Source organism: Callorhinus ursinus, unplaced genomic scaffold (genome assembly GCF_003265705.2).
Source record: "Callorhinus ursinus isolate GAN/ISIS: 27379988/994484 unplaced genomic scaffold, GSC_fseal_2.0 scaffold39, whole genome shotgun sequence".
In the NCBI taxonomy this organism is placed as follows: Eukaryota; Metazoa; Chordata; class Mammalia; order Carnivora; family Otariidae; genus Callorhinus; species Callorhinus ursinus.
The window spans coordinates 2,236,072-2,260,074 of record NW_027397101.1 but is presented as its reverse complement, the minus strand read 5'-3'; the positions used below and the strand labels follow the sequence as shown (position 1 = coordinate 2,260,074).

At 45.1% G+C, this 24,003-nt stretch overlaps 1 protein-coding gene across 7 annotated transcripts in view; it reads right to left on the bottom strand.

The window, feature by feature from the left end:
* Positions 1-24,003, bottom strand: part of NTRK2 (neurotrophic receptor tyrosine kinase 2) — a 328,863-nt gene that overhangs the window by 175,566 nt on the left and 129,294 nt on the right. Inside the window, exon 15 of one of the 7 annotated variants that reach the window (XM_073880681.1) lies at positions 13,038-18,298. The exons of the other annotated variants lie outside the window; for them this stretch is intronic. Within the exon in view, the coding sequence (XP_073736782.1) occupies positions 18,261-18,298 (38 nt within the window). The 3' untranslated portion in view covers positions 13,038-18,260. Of the gene's footprint in view, positions 1-13,037; positions 18,299-24,003 lie in introns of those variants that run through there. 7 annotated transcript variants of the gene reach the window in all.

Here is a 24,003-nt window from a genome sequence, read left to right as displayed (position 1 = left end):
AAAAGAAAAATACTGGTCCTAGCCATTAGGATTAAACTACCCCATCCATCAAAGGCAAAAAGAGATTCGTAAATCTGTGAACAATCCCAGAAGGAATCTGATGGCTCCCATCATCTATCTCGGAATGTCAGAGAGAAGCGTATGTGGGTCTTTGAGATGCATCTACCATCAGCTTCCTCTTACACCAGGTCCAGAGCCCAAGAGAGACCTAACACGCAAAGGGCTGGAACATCACCTCCAGTGAGGCCAATGGAAGGAATATTTTTAACAAGTCAGATCCCAAGAAGAACATGGAAAAAAAACCTGGTTTACAAATTGTTCAATTTATAGGAAACAAAGCCATTCTCAGCTGTTGGGTGGCATGGCCTGGGACAGAAATCCCCACCTTGGCGGGGTGGGGAGGTCCATGGAGTGAACTTGCCCTCAGATCTGCTTTGACTACTACATTGTTTAAAAAGAAAAAACAAGGGGCACCTGGGTGGTGCAGTCAGTTGAGCATCCGACTCTTGGTTTCAGTTCAGGTCGTGATCTCAGGTTGTGAGATGGAGCCCCCATCAGGCTCATCGTGGAGTATGCTTGAGATTCTCTCTCCCTCTCCCTCTGCCCCTCCCACTTGTGCTCTTACTCTCTACCTCTCTCTCAATAAATGAATAAATCTTTAAAAAGACAGAGAAAACAAAAAGAAAAATCCATACATGATCTGCCAGCATTTTGAAAATTAGGGAATTTCATATAAAATACTGAACTCTGACTTCTCTTTAAAAAAAATAAAATGAAATAGACAATCCTACAGAATGGCCCACATTCTGTCACCAGAAAGAGAGAAATAACCCCCTTTGGGCTGGCTATGCAAGGTCCCCAAGAGCCCACTACACTGACTGATGCATTTCCTGACCCTGAGTTTGCAGTCCCCAAATCACAGATCACACAAGTAAATATCATAAAACTAAATACCTTACTCTTCTCCAGCATGTAGGAGAGATTGACAGACATGTTCTTTCTTCTCTGTCTTTGAACTTTGCTAGCCAAAAAAAGTCACCCAATAAAAAAAATTGTACTGCAATTTTTTTAAGGAAACAAAAATCATATTGAGATAGAGACACAAGGGGGATAATTCGACTTTGAGGAGGGTACTAATGAGTGCACTAGAGTTCTCTTTGGAATGGCTAAGAGAATTCATCTGTTTAGAAGTGTAGGGTGGTAAGAGATTTCTCTTATTCTCTAGAAAAATCTTCCCCTGAAGCCTGAATCTCCCTAACTGCAAGGAGAATTAGGGGAAGAAGCAGATCTATGGAAATACAAAATTTCCCTGTCATAAAAATAAATCCTAAGAAATAAATTTTTAGCTTCAACATCAAATGAAGTTATAGCTCTTTGACAAATGATGTTCTGGGTTGTCATGACAACTGGGCCCACTAGAGGTGTGCGTAAAGAGGCCTGCCCATAAATCAGAACGTTTTAGGAAGGGGTTAAAACAAACACTTCTAGACTATTCCCAAGATTTAGTGCCAAAAATGTAATTATAGACATTTGTATCAGTCTGTCATAAAGCATGATGGCTCCAATATTACAAAATGTTAATTAAAAAAATCTATTAAACCCATGTCCCTCTGAGAGAAATTAATATCACACCTAAGGTTGGGAGTCAGTGCAATTCAGAGGCTGGGAAAATTGGATGGTCAAGTAGAAAGGAAAGCTTAAAAGCAGACTAAACCAGGAGCAGTTCAGTTAAGAGTTCCAGCTAGATTCTGACCCTCGGGACAAGGGCTGAGGGCCAGACGACATGCTCAGAGCCTTTCCAGAAGCCTGAGAGAGCATAAAGAGTAATCAAAGATTTGGAGATGGAATTAGAAAGAAAAATCTGATAGATGGAGGTTAGCTCACCTGAAAATACAAGGACGAAGGACCAAAGAATCATTCAATCCGGGAGGATGTAAACAACATGCGGTAACCATTAGCAACTTCTAATGAGGGCAAGAAAAATGAGAATTAGCTTAAAAATCCGACACTGAAAAAAAGCTTTGTAAGGTAAAGGTCATGATATTCCACTCCAGGGGTCACAAATGGGCAGCCTGCAGGCTAAACTGAGTTGAGAGATAAATTAAGTCTGGCCTGTATGGGGTTCTTTTAAAAAATGTACAGTGCTTGCCAACACTTAAGAAGCAGACCATTGCACATAAAATTCTGGCTTCTTCTCTTTCACATGCCTGGATTCCCATGTGGTAACTGGAGCTGGGTTCATGGAACAGAAGCTCCTTGAAGACAAGAGGTTTGCCTTGTTCAACCCTGTGTCCTCAGCACCAAGAACAGCGCAGGGCACGAAGAGCACGCTCAACCCCTTCTGAGTTGAATGAATGGAATACCTGGCTGCATTAATGAATGAGGAGCAGTGGCCCTCTTTAAATAAGGACACACTCTCCAGGGGGCTCCCCCTCCCGGACTATCTGGCCTGCCTGGACCCTAAAGGCATTTGAGTTTTCCACCTTGCTCTGTGCAGTAAGCTCTTCCTTAGCTGAGGCACCCTGTTGTCTTTGACGTGATTTCCCCCCATAGAACCCATTTTAATGGCCACATATGCAGGCTGCTGAAGCAAAATGACAATGTGGTAATATTCATTAAGGATTTTAAAGAATAGCCCAAAAAATGATCTTCCTTTAAAGGTCTGGCATCTTTGTTCATCCTGTGGGCAGAAAGCTATTTCAAAGGACTTGCCCAAGTCTCTTCCAGTGCTTGAACAAAGCAAGTACTTCTGATCACTTATTTATTCATTCAACAAACATGGAACCTTTTCTGAGTGCTGGTATGACTAAGGGCCATGTGATATGTCTCTTTTACCTGGATGGCCCGAGATTTAAATTTTTATTAAATGACTGGGATTCACTATAGATAGTAACCACATCGTGAATCTACTATATGCAGATGAATCCATTCTTAACTCATCCTCACAACCTGTGCATTAGAAGTTATTATCCCTATTTTATAGAAAGGGAAACTGAGTCTTAGAGAGGTTAAGAACCAGGTTCACAGCATGGGCCAAAAGGGCTGGAGGGATTTGGCACCTACACCATGTGTGTGATAGGACACGCCGCCCACCTCTCAAATAAACTCTATCCTCAAGTGTAGTGGGTTCAGTAGTAGCCTCAAAAAAAAAGATGTTTCCAATTATATCCCCTGGAACCAGTGAAGGGGGTCTTATTTGGAAGAAAGAGTCTTTGCAGCAGTAAGTAAGGATCTCAAGGTGAGAACATCCCAGACTTCTGGTGGGCCCTAAATCCGGTGATAATTATTCTTCTAAGAGGAGGTGAAGACACGGAGGCGCAGAAAGAAGACTATGTGAAGACGGGCAGAGGGACGGCGTGTCTACAAGCCCAGCGACACCAAGAATTGTCAGCCGCCACCAGAAGCTAGGAGGAGCCTGGAACGGATTTTCCCTCAGACTCTCCAGAAGGAACCAGCCCTCACAACGCTTCAATTTCTGACTTCTGGCCTGTGAAAGGATACGTTTCTGCTGTTGTAAGCCACCAAGTATGTGGTGTTTTGTTATAGCAGCCCTGGGAACCTCATACATCAGAATACTCCTGGGCTGACAAACTGAAGTCCCCCAGAAAACTTAGCCTGTGCTGTTCATCGGGGCGATTGGGCTGCATTCAGGATCCTAACATGAGGCTCCCTATTTCCAAACAAGACTGGGGCCTGAGCTTTGTTCAGAAAATTCTCCCATTGCAATAAAGGTGAACTCAACTAGGAATCATATATATTTCATTTCCTCCTTCAAAAGCACAGATGTCCTCAAACAGGAATGGCGTGTGTCCCCGTGCTTTGGAGCAATTCAATTTAATGCAGACATGGAGGACCCAGGCTCACCTCACTAGATGATCAAATACAGCACAACGCTATTATGGGAGTATAGGAAGGAAGGTGTCACTTCCATGTGGGCCGTCCCGGGAAAGCTTCTCGAGGGGAGGAGGAGTGCAGCTAGGCTTTGGAAAGGGACAGCAGTAATGACAATCTTCATAATGTTATTGTTTACTGAGCACCTACAACACATCACATCCTGCTGACCTGCCATACTTTTCACATTAAATTCTCCTAGTCACCCCACAAGCTAGATATCTGCCTCCCTCATCTCTCTGAGGAGGAATCTGGGACTTGCAGAGTGAAGTGCCAAATCCAAGGTCACCCAATCAGTGACAGGACTCTGACACACGAATGCACCAGGTGGTGGGAGGAAGGGGGTCAAACTAGAGTCTTGGGGAAGTGCAGAGGTGGTGGTGGATGGGAAGGCGTGGTAGAAAAAGACAGGCTGGCGGAAGAATGTTCTGGAGTTTGATGCCCCATTCTGAGGAGCATGGACTTGATCTACTTAGCTTTGTGAGTTGCCAAAGCAGTGTGAGTCCAGGGCTGACTAGCTCAAGTCTGTGTTTTAGGTGGAAAATGTTGGACGCACAAAGTTGGGGAGCATGGTGAGAAGAGTGAAACCAGTCTGCCCCAGACAAACACAGAGAGCCTGAAGGAAGGCAGAAGGGGTGGCAGTGGAGAATACCAGGCAGGTCTGAAAGACAACAGGCCGAGGGGGCGCCTGGGTGGTTCGGTCGGTTAAGCATCTGACTCTTGGTTTTTGGCTCAAGTCGTGATCTGGGAGCTGTGGGATTCAGTCCCAAAGCGGGCTCTGTGCCCAGTGTAGAGTCTGCTTCAGATTCTCTCTCCCTCTCACTCTCTCTCAAATAAATAAATAAAACTTAAAGAGAAGAAAGAAAGATAGCTGGGAGAAAGACGTAGCTTGATTTCAGGACAGTATTCAAGAGGTGAAGACAAGGAAGCTGTCCTGGCTAGCCCGGAGGTTTAGGACGGACAAGGTGTGAGCCGTAGCACCGGGCACACAGCAAGGGCTGTGTGGGCACATGGGGTGGATTCAGTTTAAAAAACAAAACAAATCGATCTTTTTTGTTTCTGGGACCCTCAAACTCCAGGCATGGCCATTAGCAGATGGTGCTGTAGCTTCTGCCTTCTCTCCCTACCTGATGGGTTTCCTTCAAGGGGTCTGGTTGGAGTTGAGAGGGTATTTAAATTAAACACACGAATAGTTTAAACTCTCCAAAGGAAATTGTGCACTCTAGGTCTGAATCAAGCAAGATGTACAGACCACTGGCCTATTTCCCAGAGAAGCACCCCCCGCCCAGCCAGCATCAGGATGGCCATGTGTCACAGGCCTAGAGCTCGGCATTACAGTACAGAGCACCCCAAACTCTGCCCGCATCTCAGATGTACAATCGGCAAACTGAGTGAAGAGAAAGAACTCAGAGCAGGGAGTTGCCACAGACCTTCAGGAGCCCATGCACAGCTGGCCAGAATGTTGCTGGTTCCAGAGCTCCTTCTTAGCTCCTATCCACCTGCCCTGCCTTCTCTAGAAAGCCATGCAGTCCTAGAAGAAAGATGAGCTAGGAGTCCGAGGCCAACACACAGCTAGTCAGGGTCTAAAATAATCTGAATTCTGGACATTGATCTCAACAAGCACCACCTGGGAAGCATGTCAGTAAGCACTGGACTTGACTGGAGTCAGAAGATCAAGGTTTGAATTCTGCCTTGACATGTGACTCTTATTACCCATGGACTTGAGTAAGTCCAGCACTCTGGAGGTAGGCTGTGCTGGGCTCTGTGGGGTCCGCTGCTGCCCCTGCGGCAGTCAGCACCTGTGTCTCCTTCCTGGAGGACTATCCTTGAGCTACTAGAGTCCACTTTTGCCAGTTTTGACCCTCATCCAATGACTGGTGGGTGCACAAATAGGAAAGCCCAACTCCCAGATTTCTGGGCGGCAGCTTACACTCCAGAGTTCCCCTGCCAGGAGGCTGTGCCTGAAATCATCTTCCTGCTTAGCCCCCTTGCCAGGCTTGCCTCTTCCATGCTCTCCCCCTGGTGCCCTGCAGCATGCCCTTGATAAATCCGTGCTCCATGAACCCTCATATGCATTTGCTTCCAGGAAGCCCGGCTGCAGACCAGTATCTGCCCCAGGCTGCCGTGGAGGAGCCGTATCTTAAAAAGGATGAGCAGAATCTTCAGCAGAGGGGTCACCAAAGGCAAAATCTGGCAAAAGACATGTTTAATTTGGCTCACGGAGACTTGAAAAAATGTGAAGGGCCCTGCCAACATGGAGAAAGTGGGAAATTTCACATAAAAATCCAGATCTCCACTTCTCTCAGAAAAATCAGACTTGGCCGCCCAGAGCCTACTTTCTGACTCAGCAGCGGTGGTGGGGCCTGGGGACAGTTCTGCCAGGGCACAAGACAGTCCCCACGCCCCCACCTACCCACCTACTCTCACGGGACCTGTCTGGTGTCTTGTAGCCACTGGAGTTGCAAACCTAGGGTCGAGCACATGGAAAGTACTCAGTAAAGTCTGTTGAATCTGAACAAGGCATCATTTTCCTTGAAAACGATGTAACCGCGGGAGAGCAGGGGTGAAACCGTGTCGGCGGATGCATAGCTCCGCTCCCCTGCAAGCTCCATCCTGTGACCTGGCAAGGGATGTATAGACGCCATCATGAATGCTCTCCTGAAAGCAAGGTGAACCAGCGATGAGAGCAGCCATGACAGGAAACTTGATGGGGAACACACAAGGAAAATGAAATTCAATCACTTGTGGTTTTAGTATGCAGGGGAGAAAAACAAAAACAGGTCTTCATTTCAGATGCTGTTTCATGTTGCCATAAATAAAAGGATGGCTACAGCTCAAAAACGACATTTTAAACAGTTCAAAATGTGGACCTGCCCTATCTGTGTAGTTCTTTTTTTTAACAGGATGGAAATAGTCAAAGCCCTTTAAACCAGTGTAACTGGTAGTAAGTCATTTAGGGGAGCAGCCGTTCTCTTGAGCACTGGACCCCAGCCATCCAGTGGAGTGTGCAGGTCACTGTCAGGTGGGTCAGTATGCTTTGCAGGGAGATGGCGAGCAACAACTATCAAGTACATCGGTTATGTGGAGGTCGGACCAGATGGCGCTATTGTCCAAAAGCACCTTGCAGACCTTCAGCTTCAGGGAGCATAACTGACTAAGGGCCCCATGACACCCTGAAATCCATCTGTGCTCTGAAATCCATCCCCTCGCTTGCACATGGTCCATGCTCCCAGCCCATGTTGGGCTGCACCAGCACCAAGTCGTGCCACAGAATACCAAGGCAGACCCATCCTGGGAGCCAAGGAGCTTCTCTTGATGGCCGACTTGGTTCCAAGGCTCCCCAGGAGCCTTGCCCATCCTTCCACAGGGCGCATGGAGTCCAAGGGGCTTGACCTCTCCTCCCTCCCTCTCATTCACGGGAGGTGTACTTGTACCTCAGCCTGCTGCTCTCACTGCCTTCCCTATCTCCTTCCCCATTTTCTCTCACACACGAGTTTCTCCTGATTAGAATCCTGGCAGCTTCTGTCCCATCTTGGCATCTGCTTCTCAGAGGACACGTACTGCATTTGAAAATTCCTACTGCTTATATCCGGCAAAATCTGTCGACTCTACCCAATGATCGAGGCTCTCAACTTCTGTGTGGTTACATGAACCCGGAGAAGAAAGTACTTACAAAGAGAACTTAAAATGAGCAGGCTTTGAGGAACCGGGCAAAGAGTTAAGAGAAAGAGAAAAAGAAAAAGCAGGAGGAGGGGGAGGGTGGAGAAGGTGGAGACACGTTTTCAGTTGTTCTTCCATTTTGACAATGTTCCATTGAGAAAACGGGCAGGGAGGTCCCCTGAAACACAACCTGCTCACACCTCTAGGAAGAACTCTCAGAGATGGTCTGTTTTACCTGTCTTGCTCCAGAATCCCAACTGTTCAAATGCCATGTGGGACGAGACATGGCGTCCCTTAGAGGATGGATGGCCAGGGAGCCCTTTGTGAGCACGATGGAGACCACGAGGCTCTCATTCTCAAACCTCAACATCTCCGTCATTTTGTGGAAAGGCAGGAAAAGGGAAGAACGCTGCCTATATGAGATATGTAAAATGTGCCTCAAAACAACAAAAAAGGAAAGAACACAGTCACACACTCACACTCACACTCATACTCTGCTATGAGGGTTAATGTTAAAAGGAAACCTTCAGGCTGATTATTTCATAATTCACAGCAAAACAGAAAAGAGAGACAAAATCGGCAGCATCGTTTATAAGCCCTGGAAAATGGAAGTTTCCAAGCTGTCATAAATAAGGATGGAAGGATTTGCCAAGTCAGAAATTTTGCCAAGTTTGAAATCCACTCAATCCTTACATTTTGGAGCTCAGAACGGAACACCAACCTTTTGGGATTTGTAATCATTTCTTCTCAGTGAAACTTCTTGCTATTTATAAGGAAGTAAAAACAAAAAGCAAAAAATACAATATGGAAAGTTTTTAAAAGGAGCTGGTTGGGAACATTACAGCATGGTGCGCATCGGGAAGGCAATAATTGTACAGATGGTGTATGGACTGGGATTAAATCCCTATTTAATCAAACAGGGCTTAAAGTATGCAATATTCCGTGTGCGTGTGTGCGTGTGTGTGTGTGTGTGTGTGTGTGTGATGGGGGAGGGGAATTGTGTCTTTCCTTGCTGGTACCTCTCTCTCTCTCTCACACACACACACACACACACACACAATCTCTCTCCTGTGCAAACACTCCACCCAACTGATTCTAAATTTTTAATGTGTGAAAAGTAAAGAGAGGTCAAAGCATATTTCCATGTGTGGTTTGGCTTGGGAAAGGGAACTTGAGAAGAAGAAGAGAATAATAATTTTAAAAAAAGAGAGGAAAGGGAAAGAGAAAATAGGTAACAAAAGTGGAGATACTTTTCACCAATTTATAGTGGGTCAAGAAGAATCCAAGCCACCAAAATGAAGAGCAGAGGCCTGATGGATTTCTCAGAGTCTGTAGCCGTGGGGTCCCCCAAGAGGCAAAGGGAAAGCTCCAACCTCAGAGCAGCAGGGCCAAAAGCATGGATTTTATAGGCAGATGGATCTGATTTGTGTGACTTTGGCCAAGTTACTTAACTTTCTGTGTCTTTGTTTTCTTATGCGTGAAGTATGGACAATCACAGTATCAATATAACAGATATTACCATCAGACCACAGCCCGTGAGGCCAAAGATGGCATCTAAACCTCTTATTGTGGTATCCCCAGTGTTCAGCTCACTGTCTGACCTATAATTGACACAACAAATATATACTGGATTTTGAACAGACCTGATGTAAGATGAAAGAAGATAATGAAGAATTTAGTACATGTCTCAGCTGGGGTCCTGTTAAGGAAAAAGAACTCACTGCAAATGGTTTAAATGAAGGATGTGGGAATGCTGTGGAGAGCAACGGGCAGGTTAAGGGGACAAACAAGACACAGTGAGGCACTGGAGACTGACCGCAGTAGGAAGCCTTTCCCTCTGCTAGAATCGAGAAGAACAGATGGGGAAGAGGAGAAAAGGTGGAGCCTAGCCGCAGCACCGTGCATGCACAGGGATGAGCCCTGGCAGGGATGAACCTCCATGCGTGAGAAGGAGGCAAGCATAGGCCGACCCTTCTACTCCACCTGACACCTGCTAGTCACCCGGCTGGTCCAACACACCGGGGAGCCAGCACACTACCACCCCAGAAGTAGAACATTCAACCATGTTTAATGAAGGAGGGTGATGGCAAGGTAACTGCCCCTGCCCGCCAAATCCAGGAGCCTAAGTGCAGAGAGAACACCTATCAAGGGAGTCATCTTTGCAAAGCCTGAAGCACCCTAAATGCACTACCTCTTAGTTCATGTAAAAACCGAGAACATCCCCGTCACCCAGAGATAAAACAGGGTTTGGTGACTCTACTTCCCACCTGGGGGGCCAGTGCCTTTGCACGAACTTACCTGAAGCGGGGTCCTAATCCTTAAAGCAAGCAGCCATGGCCTATATTTTTATTTAGTGATTCAGCCAAGACTAAACACTGTATGATGAGAAATATTAACAAGAAATGAAAGGGTGTCAAATAAACACAAAAGAGGCTTTTCCTTTCCTCTTGGGAAACACATTCAATATTTTAAAAGGAGAGGGGGTGAGAATTCACTGTTCATTAGCCTATGGTTGGGTGGAGATTTTAATTCAGTAAACACAGGCCCCCAGCATCCTATGCTGTGCCACATGGGGCCTGGACCAAATGACTGGGAGCTCAGTGCACGCCCTTGGCAGTCTCTTTCAGTCACTGGCTGCCAGATCTTCGGGGACAGGAGCATCAACGTGACTGAGTCACTCAGATGCTGCTCCGGCTCGTTGTGTTTCAGAGGCAAGAAGCTGCTCGGGCAGTCCCCACCGCCTTGTTCCAGTGTCTGGATGGTCTACACGGAGGTGGCAGGAGGTGTCCTCAGACAAATCCTCTGGCCTCCCCGCCACCGAGGCGGTGTCCTTCACCGGCACTGACCACAGTCAGGACTGCTCCAGACCGCTACAAATGAGCTGGAAGTACTCCGGTTCAAGAGCCATGAGGAAATTCATTTCAGAACAATCGAAACCAACAAATCTGTCTTCAGTTACAATGGGCAAAGCAAACATGTGCTGGGTTGTCATGAGCTAATCCGCAAGGAACCCATACTTGATTGCAACTTCTGTGTTCCATAATGTAACATTTAGAAAGCATGTACCAATTCACTACCGTGCCACATATCTGGAAGTTGAGGTGTGCAAGGGTTTGTCAATGGCACCTTTAAATAACCAGAGGCTTATTGGAGTAGCATGTACCTCCCCGGTAACAAAGGCTGACCTTACAATTCTGCTTTTCTACAACAGTCATCTCTGCTCAACCTCTAGTGCTGGTAGGAGTGACCCCTGGGCACTTGCATGGCCCTGACGGTGCCCCAGGCACCTCGCTGGCCTCACCCCAGTCCCAGTCCTGCTCAAGAGTCCATACAGGGTAGCTGTTTCAGTGTCCAGCTATCTAGCCAGCCTGCCAGAGTTCAAATCCCAGTGTAACCTGGATCAAGTTCCTCAATCCCTCTGTTCTTCAGTTTCCTAACCTTTAAAATGGGAGCAATATAGCATTGGCTAATTTTGAGAGGATCAGGAATTAATCCAGGAAGCACTTAACACGGTGTTGGGCATACAGTGAGAAACCAATACGGTTAACTAGTACTACCATTTAGATACTGTAGTCAATCTCACTTTGAAAATGCATTAGAAAAGGTGGTAACAACAGCAAAAGTGCCTTAAATTAGGTGCTGGTTTAAGAAGAGAAAAGCCCAAATGACAAAATATCTTTAAAGAAATGAAACTGTATTGCTTCAAACATGAAATAGCTCCAGCAAAGGCCAGCCATGCTTTGTCTACTACAGCTATTATGAGAAACTACCTCAGGAAGTAGAAAAGAATAATCTAGTTATTTGTAGCTCATTGCCTGCAAATACTTGTTTCTAAGGCTTGAGGGGAACTTGAAACAAGTCTTTTCTTTCACACACTGTCTCAGCCAATTCGTTTATTTTTATTTGTAGCCGAAGATTTTCAAATGGATGATTTCAAAGTTAAAGATAATGTAGACCCCTTTCAAATGATCAAAAACTCTGAATTAATAAAGTGAGAAGAAAAGAAGGCAGACCACTTGGGGGATATGACCTCCAGTGTTTTTTCCTCCAGAATCCTCAAACTATAGAGCATCATTTGAACTCACTTGAACTATCATAATATAGGTCCAAACAAATTGTACCCTCTTCTTTTATCAAAATCAAATCTGAAAGGAATCCATGTGCAAGAATTGCCTGGGCAGAGTGAGGGATCCAGAAGGGGAATCACTGTAACTTCCAAGACAGCTTCACAGCCTGGACCACATCCAGAATGACCCAGTGAGTGAAGTTCCCTACCATCAGACTCCGTTATTTGCACCCACACAGTGACCATATGGCCAATATATAAAAATGAGTCTGTGATTCCGGGGCACTTACTGAGGGATACTCAAGCATGAGTGCACACCCAAGTCCTTCAGAGTATTTTATTAGCAACACCAAGTGCCTCCCCCCAACATGCACCGTCTCACTGAACTCTCGTAAGAGCCTGGAGGGGGGAGGTGGGCAGGTACTATTAATATTATTGTCATATCATGAGGAATGGAGCCATGAAATGTCTTTCCCAAGATCATTTAGCTTGTGAGTATAACTGGGATTCCAACCTGCACAGTCTGGGTTCAGTCCTACTGCCTCAAATTATTATGCAACCTCCAAATGGCCAATGAAACCTGTTTAGAAAGGTGTTTAGAAAAAGTACAAGTCACCAGCACCAACCAGACTCTTAGAACAGGTAAGTATACTTGGGTCGATGAGACAGCAGGTCACATTGGATCACTTTTTCTAGTCCTTACCCTTCAATTTGGTGCAAAACCCTTTCAACGTTCCCAGAAGGTGAAAGCAGGCTCAAATGAATCTGGGGTCCTACAAACCTTGCTTTTTAGGTCTTATCCTGAAAGGAAAAAATTAAAAAGGGACAAGCCTGGGGGACTGTGAAGAGGACTGTGAAGTGCGGGTACCATGTTAATGGTTATCGTTCAATGCCATCCTATCTCTATGGTCCACTTGTCTTCCTCTCTCTCTTCTCTTCCATGAAAGCACAAGTCATCATGTTCATTTGGATACAAGTCACTTAGAATGGAGGGACAGAGCACTAAGTGTATCCTCTTGCTAGGACCTGGATCATTCCAAGTTCTTAAAATACCAAAAGACTTTCCCACAGAATGTAGGTTGTTGGTTGTTTTTTTTTTTTTTTAATTCCCTTAAACTTTTGTTTTCTAGAACTGCTTTTTAGCCAATGAAAACATATCCGATGCAAGAATCAGTTAACCATAAATGTATAACTCAGAATGATGGAAATTTTAAAAGTCCCTTTTGGGGGAGAGAAGATGTATTCCAGGATCTATCGTGAGTTTGGGACTTCCCCAAAACACTCGGTGATGTTTCTCACACTCTTCCTTCTGACACCTTTAGTCTTGAGGATCGCCAATGCCACACGGGGTGATGGTATGTGTTTGAGGAAGGGAGGGGAGGTATACAAGGCCCTACACAGAATGCAAGACACATGGAGATGAATTATAAAACTTTATTGCCTTGTTAAAAAAATGAATGAATTCAGCAAGTACATTTATGGTCTATCCACATTGTTAAAACAGCACTTAAAAATAAAATAAAAATGATTATCCATTATTTACAGGAAACGTGAAAAAAATGACTTTAAAACCCTGGAACATTATGGAGAAAAACAGGGCATGCTTATGATTCACAGACTGCCTATGGATTACAGCAAATGGATTTGAACGGGAAGTGAATGAAACCCAAGAATTTGTCTTTCTCCAGAAGCTCTTGCTAGTTTTTTTTCCCATTTTTTTCTTTTATTGAGGTGTGACTAACAAATAAATGCGTAAGACAGTTAAAGGGTACAATGTGACGATTTGATATACCTAAAATTGTGAACAGAATCTCTCGCTCTTTTATATTTGATTATGCTCCATTCATAAATGGAAAAATAAAGGGGGTGAAAATCTCTGTTCTTTCCTTTGCTTCTCACACATTTTTTTTTTCTGTGAAAACTAAGACACAAGCCAATAGCATCCTATCTTGGGTGCTCAGTAATGAACACCCCAAGACTCCACCGCAACACTCACCTGAATGAAATCCAGAGTGATCTCACCATCAGAATCAGATGGCTGGGGGGTTCCCTTGTCCCTGATGACCGAACAAGGAAACGGACTAACCCGAGTGGAAAGCTGCCTTCTGTGACAACTGTTTTCATGTCACTCTCTGGGTTGGGAGTTCTGTTCACTTAATTCCATCTGGCAGCACCCCATGGAAAATTATATTCTTGCCCTGTCCGGAAGAGTCCTTAACCTTCCCAAGTGCCCTGGAATAAACCTGACATGGCTCGTGGGCACTGCAGGTGTGTGAACACAGCAGAACTCATTTAATGAAATAGTGGCCTCTGCCCAGGTGTCCTTGGAGTCCGGTCTGCGGGACCCCCGGGGGACCCTTGACCTTGGCTAGACAGGAAGGGCACAGCCCACATGGCCGGACACAGCCGCCCTGTGAAGGCACCAGATGACATGAGTCCTGTCTCTCCCTCTGCATCTGGTCTGGACAAGGCAAGGTGAAATGAGCATCTACTGTTGTGTGAGGGGATGAAATGAAAACCAGGGAGGAGTGCTAGATAGAAAGCACCAGAACAGTTCAAGAGTGCATCATCCGCTCCACGGTGGCATGAGAGAGTTTAGTTCAGGCTCCATTCGTGTTTGGTCCCATTTTGCAATGAACAACAACAACAACAACAAAGCGTGTGCAAAGCAACCAAGAAAGCAAATGAAAACAAGCCCCCTGTTTGTCATGGAGTCAATTTAGATTGCTAGAGAGAAAGAGAGAAAAGTCAGGAATTCTAAGCAGATCAAGAGAAAAGGAGAGACGAAGCTGGAGCGCTTCCATCACGCGTGCTCTGGCACCTGGCAGCGAGCTGAATTCCTGCCTTGTTCTCCTTGAGCTGATTGCTCCTCAGACTGCCCAACAACTGTGGCCTCTGCTCTGTCTGTGGGGAGCCTCAAGCCCCAACCACTCGGGGTGTCCTTCAGAAGAGTTGGAAGCAGGGGCCAACCTCCTCTGAGCCCTATGTGGCAGCTTGGGGCTGGGATTATTTCCTTCTCCTCTGTGCCCCCTACTTTTGGAAAGAACATTCGATGGGTCAAAAATGAAATGGGGGGGGCGCCTGGGTGGCTCAGATGGTTAAGCATCCGCCTTCGGCTCGGGTCATGATCCCAGAGTCCTGGGATCGAGCCCCATGTCCGGCTCCTGGCTCAGCGGGGAGCCTGCTTCTCCCTCTTCCTCTCCCCCTCCTCATGCTCTCTCTCTCTTTCTCTATCTCTGTGTCTCGAATGAATAAATAAAATCTTAAAAATGAAATGGGTCTGGGCTGGGAGACCAGGAGTGAAAACCCAAGAATTTCTCCCATCGGGAGATGCACCTTCTTTGGCCTCAAACCGGTGTCTCTGGGGATGCCAGTGGGGGATCCTTAGTCTGTCTCAGTGGCCTTGGAGGGTCTCAGTGGGACACCATTCAAGACACAGGGCCTGAACCACACCTCTTGAGGTGGCAAGCTTGTTTCCCACTTACCAGTGGCCACACCAGTACATCAAGGACCCATGAATGGGCCTGTGTGCTCTCCCATCGAACCCCATCCAAGTGGGCCATATGACAGGGACCCTGATGAAAGGAAGGCCCATGTCAGACAAAACGGGAGGAAGGGCTTGCTAGGTGGTCTCCCGCCACTCAGAAGTGGGGCCCATTGGGGACGGAGGGAAAACAGTGACCGAGGGTGACGAAGCCAAGGCCCCAGCTAGCAGAAGTCACAGGAGAGCCCCGATGGGAAGGGACACGCTGCAGATCCCTTGGGCACCAAACTCCACGGCAAAAAAGCTCTCAATGGCCATGCTGGGAAGTGCATTTGCAAAGGAAAGATAGTAGGAAACAGAGAACAATGATGTTGCTTTAAGACAAAAGTAACAACCTGGCAGCCCACAGACATGTTTTGTTGGCCTACATAATGTTTTAAAAATAACCGAGCCAACTTTTTAAAAATAGGGACATTTCACATTTAAAAAAAAAAAAATCCAGGTTTCAAGTTTCTCTTAAAGAATCAGAAGATTTGGGAAACTGGGGCCCCATTCCCGGGAGGCAGGAGTTGGCTCTGCAGGGCTGGGCGTCTGCACGCCCAGCACGCACCCTTTGCCAAGGGCGCCTGCCTGGCACTGAGATGCCAGGTCCCGGTTGGGGGGCAATGCACTTGGTTTCAGCAAAAATGCTGCCTGTCGTTTTCTAATGCTGAAAAAATACATGATACGTGTCATTAGGAAGCTGTAAAAAGATGTCTTGTAGGGGACATAAAAAAGCAAAGGATGAAAGAGGGTGGTCTAGAGGATAGAAATGAGAAGATATGTCACTGACTGTGGTCTTCGGGGATTAAAGAAAAATGAAAAGCGAGGAACACAAGAACCATATGAAACAATTTTCTAATAGCCTGCTGTTTTCATCGTTCCCTAGGAGATGTCAACTGCTCTTTGATATATTAAATTGCCTTATCTGTCCACTTCTCTCCATTTTAAAACAAAAATCTACCCTGCAAGTCTTCTAGCTGTTGAATACAAATATTCTTCTTTTTTTTCTTTTTCCTTTTGGGTCTGGGAAACGTAGAAAATAGTTCTTAAACAATTCATTGCCTTTTTCTGGTTCCATGGAATAAAATCTAAAGGGTTTAAAAAAAAAAAAAACTTGCACCAAATGGCTGATATTTAAGAATGCTGGGGGTACGGATCACCTCTGGTCCGCCCTCTGTGTGAATCTCCTTTTCCTTTCAGGGTTCAAGGTTTCTGCAATTAACTGGCCTCTTTGTAAATCAACAACTTTGGGAGAGATCAAAATCTAAGTAGTGACAGGACCTGTCATTTATCAGTGAGCAAGCAAATGGGAATCCAGGGAATATTCAGACCCCCCCCCCCACACCAAAGGCCCGTTGCTATCCCCACTCAAATGTGTCTTTGGAAAGCACACGTTTGAGAACAAGCAGCCTGTGTATGCTTCCGAGAAACTGCCCCTCTCTGAGGCAGGGGTATGGAGTAGCCAAGTTCAATGCTGTAATCCATAGGACCCTGTGAAATGTCTGTATCAAGCAATAACATATTTAGTGGCTAATGTAAAAGATACAGTATAAAATACTCATCATGGATAATCCTTTTATATCAAGTGGTGCCTAAGTGGATCCTGGTTTATTAAGATTAATGCCTCAGTTACACAGGACGCAAAACAATGTTTCCGAACATGTCGGACTAGTAAAAAATCTAGAAATCCTTAAAGCTGAACTGCAAAACTTAAGTAACTATTTCAAAAAAAAATAATAATTTTTTCAAATGTCAGTAAATTTCCAATCCAGCCATGGCGTCTCTGAGCGTGCCTCCACGGTCAGAGCTGATCGTGCTTTCAAGCGAAATGCTCCGGGCCTGGCTCTGTCGCCCCCCTCCCGTGGAAAGTGTGAGGTGAACTGGGGCGAGGGCAGCTGAACCTGTCTGCAGGACAGGGATCCTACCTGGCACAGGCTGAACAAAGCGGACAAAGGTCACTGCAATGGCCAAGTGAGCGAAACAGGTGTCCGTGACAGGACTAAGGCAGGGACGCAGGATTCTGTAGCTCCCAGGCTACCCTCTCGGCAATGAGGCTGGACCTGATAAAGCGCACGCTCATTACCTCTGTGCTGCTGGGGTCAGGAAGAGCCTTCCTGCCCATGAAAACCAGCAGTACTGTAGTATGCAGTATCTATCCTTCTTAGAATATGGTCTCCTGCTCCCAGCAGGCCAGCCATTCTGCCTGCAGACCTTTTCAGAGTAGAAAAGCTGCAGTTCTGTCATGGGAACAGCATGAGATACTGCGGCCTTCTCACTAGGAAACTTCTAAAAAGCAGGTGGATCGCAGGGGGCAAATAAAAGGACATGCGCGCCATGTGTGTCTATTTCACTCTTGTAGTTATTCTGAAACTGACTACGCGTAACCTAAATCTAGAGCCCCTGACCACAGAGCTGCTTTTATTTTTCGCCTGCTAACAAACTTTAGAAAAATCATTAGCGTTGATTGCATGACTCGGGACCTTTATCACCAGTGAAGGAGAGAACCTCTCGGTGGCCTGGCCAAGTCCCCACAGCGATGCCCTTAACTTTCTCAGTGGATGTGTTGTAGACGGAAAAGAAAGACTTTCTGAATTCAGTCTTCATTAAACATCAACAGAAAACAATGCTAAACTACGTGTTATGTGGAGATTAGGCTGTTTAGTGTGTTCTTATACCTGTCCCTAAATTTAGATTTTTTTTTTTTTTAAACTTTGCAGTTCACCTTTAATGAACAGAAACAATAAGAATCATTACATTTCCAGTATGGTCAAAGAACACTCCTTTCAGAAGAGAAGCATAAACCAACGGAATCCCATGTCAATTTCGTATTTGAACAATTGCAAGAACAAAAGAGAAGCATTAACTTAAGATGTTTTCTTGAGTGTTTGCTTAGCAGCCTGGGAGCGGCCTCTGCAGCGGTGCTCCCCAAACACAGCTCAGGACAGCCGCAGGCTTCACACAGGACCTCCTGCAAACACCACCCACAGCTACTAGAAAACCCCCAGCTAAGCGGCACCTCCCGGGAGAAGCCAACGCCCGTCCCAAGAGTCCGGCTTACAATGCAGCATCAACCAACAAGCACCACAGCCCCCTTCTCTGTCTTTGCCTTTATTTCAGCTACCCATCCAGTGGGATCTTATGAAACAAAACAAAACCTAAAAGAAACACAAAATAAAACATAAGTCATGCTCAAAACAAAAATCAGTGAAAATTAACATACAAATATAATCACTTTTAAAAAGAACATAATAAATAATCAAAATCAAGACACAACATGGAATATGCTTTAAAACATAAAGGAATAGATAATCACAGAAGGAAAATTGGGAGAAAAACATGAATCTCACTGTCAAGCCACTTAGTTTTAAACTTCAAACCGATCTTATGTGGCCCAGGAAACACAGGAAAGATGTGCAAGGGATTTCTGCACATAGCTCTGCACAACAGTCTCAGATGTTAACATCTTAATTTAAGGAGGAGAAATCTGTGTGCAATATAGATGAGTCCTGGAGAATTTTTATGCACAGTGAAAAAAAATAAAATAAAACTCAACAACAAATATCTACCCAAATTCTGATTTTTCTTTCCTCACTTAATTTTACCAAATTATTTCTAAAATAACAGATTCATTACTCAGCAACCAGATCAGAGAATTGGCTAGCTTTAACTGTGAAATACCGGACCACACAAAGATTTAGATTCTTTTCCAGGAATCCTAGTATTAAACAATTAATTGCCTTAAATCACTTAAGTATCATACCATATACATGACATGCACACACAGATAGATGGAATATCTACTATATAACACACGATATATAGCATACAACATGTGGTATATTGCCTGTGTGTGTGTATATATATATATATATACACACACATATATATATATATCTATTGCATATATAAGGCATACAGTATATGTATATATTATATATGTAATATATAATACTTAATGTTAATTAATCCTGCAAACATTAATTGAGCAGTGACCAAAGAGTAGACACTACAGTAGATGATACAAAAATAAAGAAAACAGAATTCCTTGGCCTAAAATACTTAATCATCCCACAGATGGAGAAAGATGAGCACACCACTTGTGCAATAAACAACAGCTAATCCACTTGGTACCAGGCTTTCTTCTAAGCTCTTTGTCCAAATTAGCCCTCTTAAGTTCACAATAACCCTATGAGGAGGGTTCTATTATTGCTCCCACTTTCCTGGTGAAAAAACTGAGGCCCTATGAGCAAAGCAGCTTGCTGGAGGCCTGACAAAGCATGGGCCGGAGCTCAAATTCTGACCCAGGAGCTTGTACTCTGCGGCCACCCTGCCCTGTCACTGCAGGAAGGACAAAACCCCTTCAACTTCACTGGGAAAACCCAGCGAGAACAGGGGAGATTCATCACATTTAGTTTTGTGTGTGTAATCTGCATGAAGCTTCCTCAGATCCCTAAGTGACGAAATCAATGACGTCGTGGTAGAAACCCCCAAGACATGTTCAAGTTCAGCTTCGGAAGGCACTTCTAAACCCAGCCCTCCAGACTCTGGATCTTCCTCAACCTGGCGTCTGGCCTGCCAAGCACTGGTGTCATCTGCCTCCAGAGCTGTAATTACCACCACCAATCTGTATCATCATTTACAACAACGCTCGAAGAGTCTACGGAGCTGAATTTCCATGGCTCTTCTCTCTCCCGCCCTTCCAAGTCTCAGGAAAAGCACTCGGTACAGATGCCAAACATCACTTATGGATTTAATCACCCACAAAACACTGAGCATGCAGGATGCACACAGTGGTGCCGATGGAAACTCCTTCATTTCTGACTTTAGTCTCTTTTCTCAAAGTTCAGCCTCCAGGCAAGCATAAGCCTCACTGGCTTCAGAGTGCACTCTGACACGTAGAACAAGCGTGCCAAATTAACTAACCAAACACCTTAGGGCTCTAAGAGGGTGGGTCTCAAATTCCTTCCCACTGAAACAATAGGATTAATATTAGGATATCAAGTTTGCCAATAAAAACAGGAGGAACTTGGTGATACAAATAGAAGACATCATCCCCAAAACAAAAGACTGTCTGATTCAGTATACCACTCTCTCTGCACATTCAATTTGAAAAGCATTTGATATTAAAATACTAATAATAACAGAACGGACTAAACTGTTAAGGTGAGCCTTATTTCCTTCCAATGGGTTTATGGCACAGGAACTCTTAAAGAGTTTACTCGTGTCAGAGTGTTTACAGCAGGCCCCAGGCCACCCTTCCTTTGCTTCAATTTGCCATCTTCCTCCCTGAGGCCTACCCAAGCTCGTTATTACAGTTTGGGAAACAATTTGCTTTGCTAGATGTGAGCTCTCTGGGCTGCCATTCACTCAGGCTGCAACTGCATCCAGCCCTACTTAAACAGATGTCAAGTGTCCCTCTTCAACCTCCTTCTGCTTTGCCTTTCGTGATGCATCCTTCTCCAAGAACCGTACCTCAGCGCCACACACCCATGCCACAAGGGGAGTAAAGCCAACCAGAATAACACACGCGACGTCTTCCTTGTGAGGAAAAGCCAGGCTGTTGCACTGATAAGCCATGTGCCGTGCCTGCATTCAAACTGCTACTACGTCCACCCTCCGCCTCCAGGAGGGCAAGTCAGACTCCTCTCTGATACACCTGATCTTCACAAAACAGTTGACGCACTAAAGATACACCACCAGATAGTGAAAAACCAGTCTGATTTCAAGACTTGACTCTTTTATACGGAAATGTACCTGGTGCTTCATATTTCTAAGGAGCTGATAGGAAGATTCAATCAGGGCCCCAATTTACCTACCAAGACCTCCTGACGTTTGCCCACTCATGTTACCAGAAACTCAAGAAAGGGGCCACAAAATGATATCAAACAATAGATCATTATTTTCTCCTAGTGAGGGGGAAAGTTTTTAGACCACAACAAATGGCTGAACATCTTGAGGGTTTAGCAGCCAAACGAGCTGTCTAGCTTCTGAGCCTGAAATATAGATATTTTGACAACGTGACATTCTGAAGAATTTGCAGCATTCCGATGGTGCATGGTAGTTATCGTGAGAATGGCTCTTTTATCAAAAAAAAAAAAAAAAAAAACCCAAAAACCAAAAAACAAAAAAACAAAAAACAAACCAAGAACAAGGATAAAGCAGGTGCTGTCAGAAATGGAATGTAAAGTCGAAAGCAGAGAGAAACCCAGGATGTGTCCTAAAACTCTGTCTCTGCTACTTGCTGATTTCAGATCTGCTCATTGACCTCTTAAAAGGGAGGGGCGGGGGGGGGAGGTGAAGGTCAGCGAAGCACTGTGCTTTCTTTACCACTGGCTTCTGATCCATTTAGATTTATTTACATTCAAACGTGCACACATTTCCCTCCTATAACTCAGAAGCAATCAGCCATAAAATGGCAAGGATCTGCAGTACATTTAAATTAGCAGCAATTTATCTGGAGCAAAAAGGAAAACTGCTGAGTGGAAAGGAAGCGAAAGGAACGGAAGAAAGACGCAGCTGTTGGTCTAAAAAAGCAAGTCTTATCTCATTTGGAGAATTCAAGCAGCAAACTGCCGACTTGGGCGTCCACGTGGCATGGTGCCACTCTGGAGACCGAATGGTGGCCAGGATGCCCAGTACAGCAATCGGCTCACCTTCATCAGAGAGCAAAGCACAGGCTTCTTGAACCTTCTGGAAAATGTCTACTAAGTAAAATCAAAGGATAAATTCCTATGTTCTCATAACAGTAGGTGCCTAAAACCCAGCAGGTGCAAAGAGTTTTCCATCACCCTTTAGACTTGAGCTGGGTGCATCCTGCTTTATTTCAGCACCAGGGCTTAAACACCCACTGTCCTGATTTGACATTTGTGGAGCATCTAATATAGGTTTGTTGTTACACCAACTATCCCTTGCCATTTGCCTTTTCTATTTTATAGGTGACTCACTTGACCCGCAGGGCCCATGTGATGTATCCAAGGTCACCCAGGACTGGAGTGAGACAGCCGAAATCTAAACGCGGACTCTCTGGGCCATCAGTCTATCTTGTACAGTGGCATCACCTCTTGCACCTCTAGCAGAAAGGTCCCAACACGTAAGCCAGGTCCTGGCACGTCCTTCTCTGAGCTCATTCCAGAAGTTGCTCCACCATCCTTTAAACCCCTCTTTCCCTTCCCAAGGACGTGCTTTGTCCACATGCTATGTCTTGCCCTAAGATCCCCTTCTACCCAGCAAGTTCTCCTTACAGAAGTCTTGACCATGCTTGAAGGTCCACACAAAAGCCATTTCTACGAGCATTTAGTTGACAGGCCTCCTCACCTCTATGACATTCAATTCCATTCATTCACATAGCCTATGTTTGTACCTTTTTAAACTTTCATTTCTTTTCTGTCTTCTTCCCTGCATCCTGGACTATAGGCCGCAGGAGGGCAGAGAGAGCACGTCCAGCCATCCTCTGTGCCAACAATGCCTTGCACAATACCAAGGGCTGAATGCATTTTGAGTTCGAGAATAGTGATGTCTAAACTTTGAGTTTTGTTGAAGGACTTTGCTGTACTTGGTAACAGAACCAAAATGGAGGAGGGTGGAGTGCATAACACAAGTTAGGATCTACTATTTCTCCCTGGTAACTGGGCTAATTAACACACTTCAAAGCTTCCTGCAAAAAATCATGTATTTTCTCAGAAGTATAGTGAAGGTTACCATTAGGCACATGGACACCCAGTAAGTGCCTCTTGAAGCATTTTAAGCTCCTGGGGAAAAGATGCTAGACTTATTCTCATTCTTGTGATGATCAAAACCACTGTGGGCATTGGACAAAGGAAACCGTTGTCCATTTGTTTGCTGAAGATGAACAACTAAAAATAAGGATGATCAGTGAGGCTTTTAAAGCTCTAGTTTGACTTTACAACACGAAGTTTAGTTATGAGCTGAAAGTTAAAGCAGGAAACACAAAGTTCTTGGCAAAACTCGAAGGTGTAAGGAAAGCCAAAACTATTGCACAATTAAAACTCAGTGATTCTGAGGATGTGGTCTGATCAGCAGGGCCTGATGACAAGTGTCCCAGGGCTCAAGTGCTCCCACGTCAGGGACTTCACATGGGATGGGGAACACATCCAAAAAAGATCAATGATATGGCCTCTATCTGTGGAATCACCTAAAAACACTACGAGTAGGAAGAAAAAAAAAGATTGAGTTTGTGGTTTGAAGGGCATTAAGATTTAAGCAACCACACTGAGACACCCAAATCAATTTGTTGTTCTCCTGAGGGATGTGTCTAGCCCTCTGGCTCACTTCAATAAGTATATATGGCAAAAATCCATAGGGTAGCTCTTTGTAATAGGACATGACATCTTCTTAAAGCCATTGTTCCACAATTCTCAGACCAAAGAGGCTTGCCAGTGACTCGAACATTCAGTGCACATGGGCATGGCCTTATAAATCTCCATACTGAAGACCATGTGCTCACTGCTGCCAATACACATTTGTGTCCAGATTTGTTTTTGCCAAAACACTTTAGCCAGCAATTCTTCCGAGTCCATGAAGCCAGAGTACTAGAACCTACCATGTCCAAATAGGAGACAAATGCCCTAAAACCTATAACTTAATTAACCTGTAACGACGTCAAACTTGCAAGAACCTCAAACATACCCAGTGGAGGCTGCTTGGCTCTGCTCAAGTGTGGTCGAAACCATGACACACAGACCACGAATACATTTCTAGAAAAGTAAAGTATGCATAAAATAATGCATGTGGTGGGTTGGCCTGAGCTTGTCTGATGATGATGACAATGGTGGTGGTGGTGGTGGTAGTGGTGGTGCTGGTGGTGGTGGTGGTAGTGGTGGTGATGGTGGTGATGGTGGTG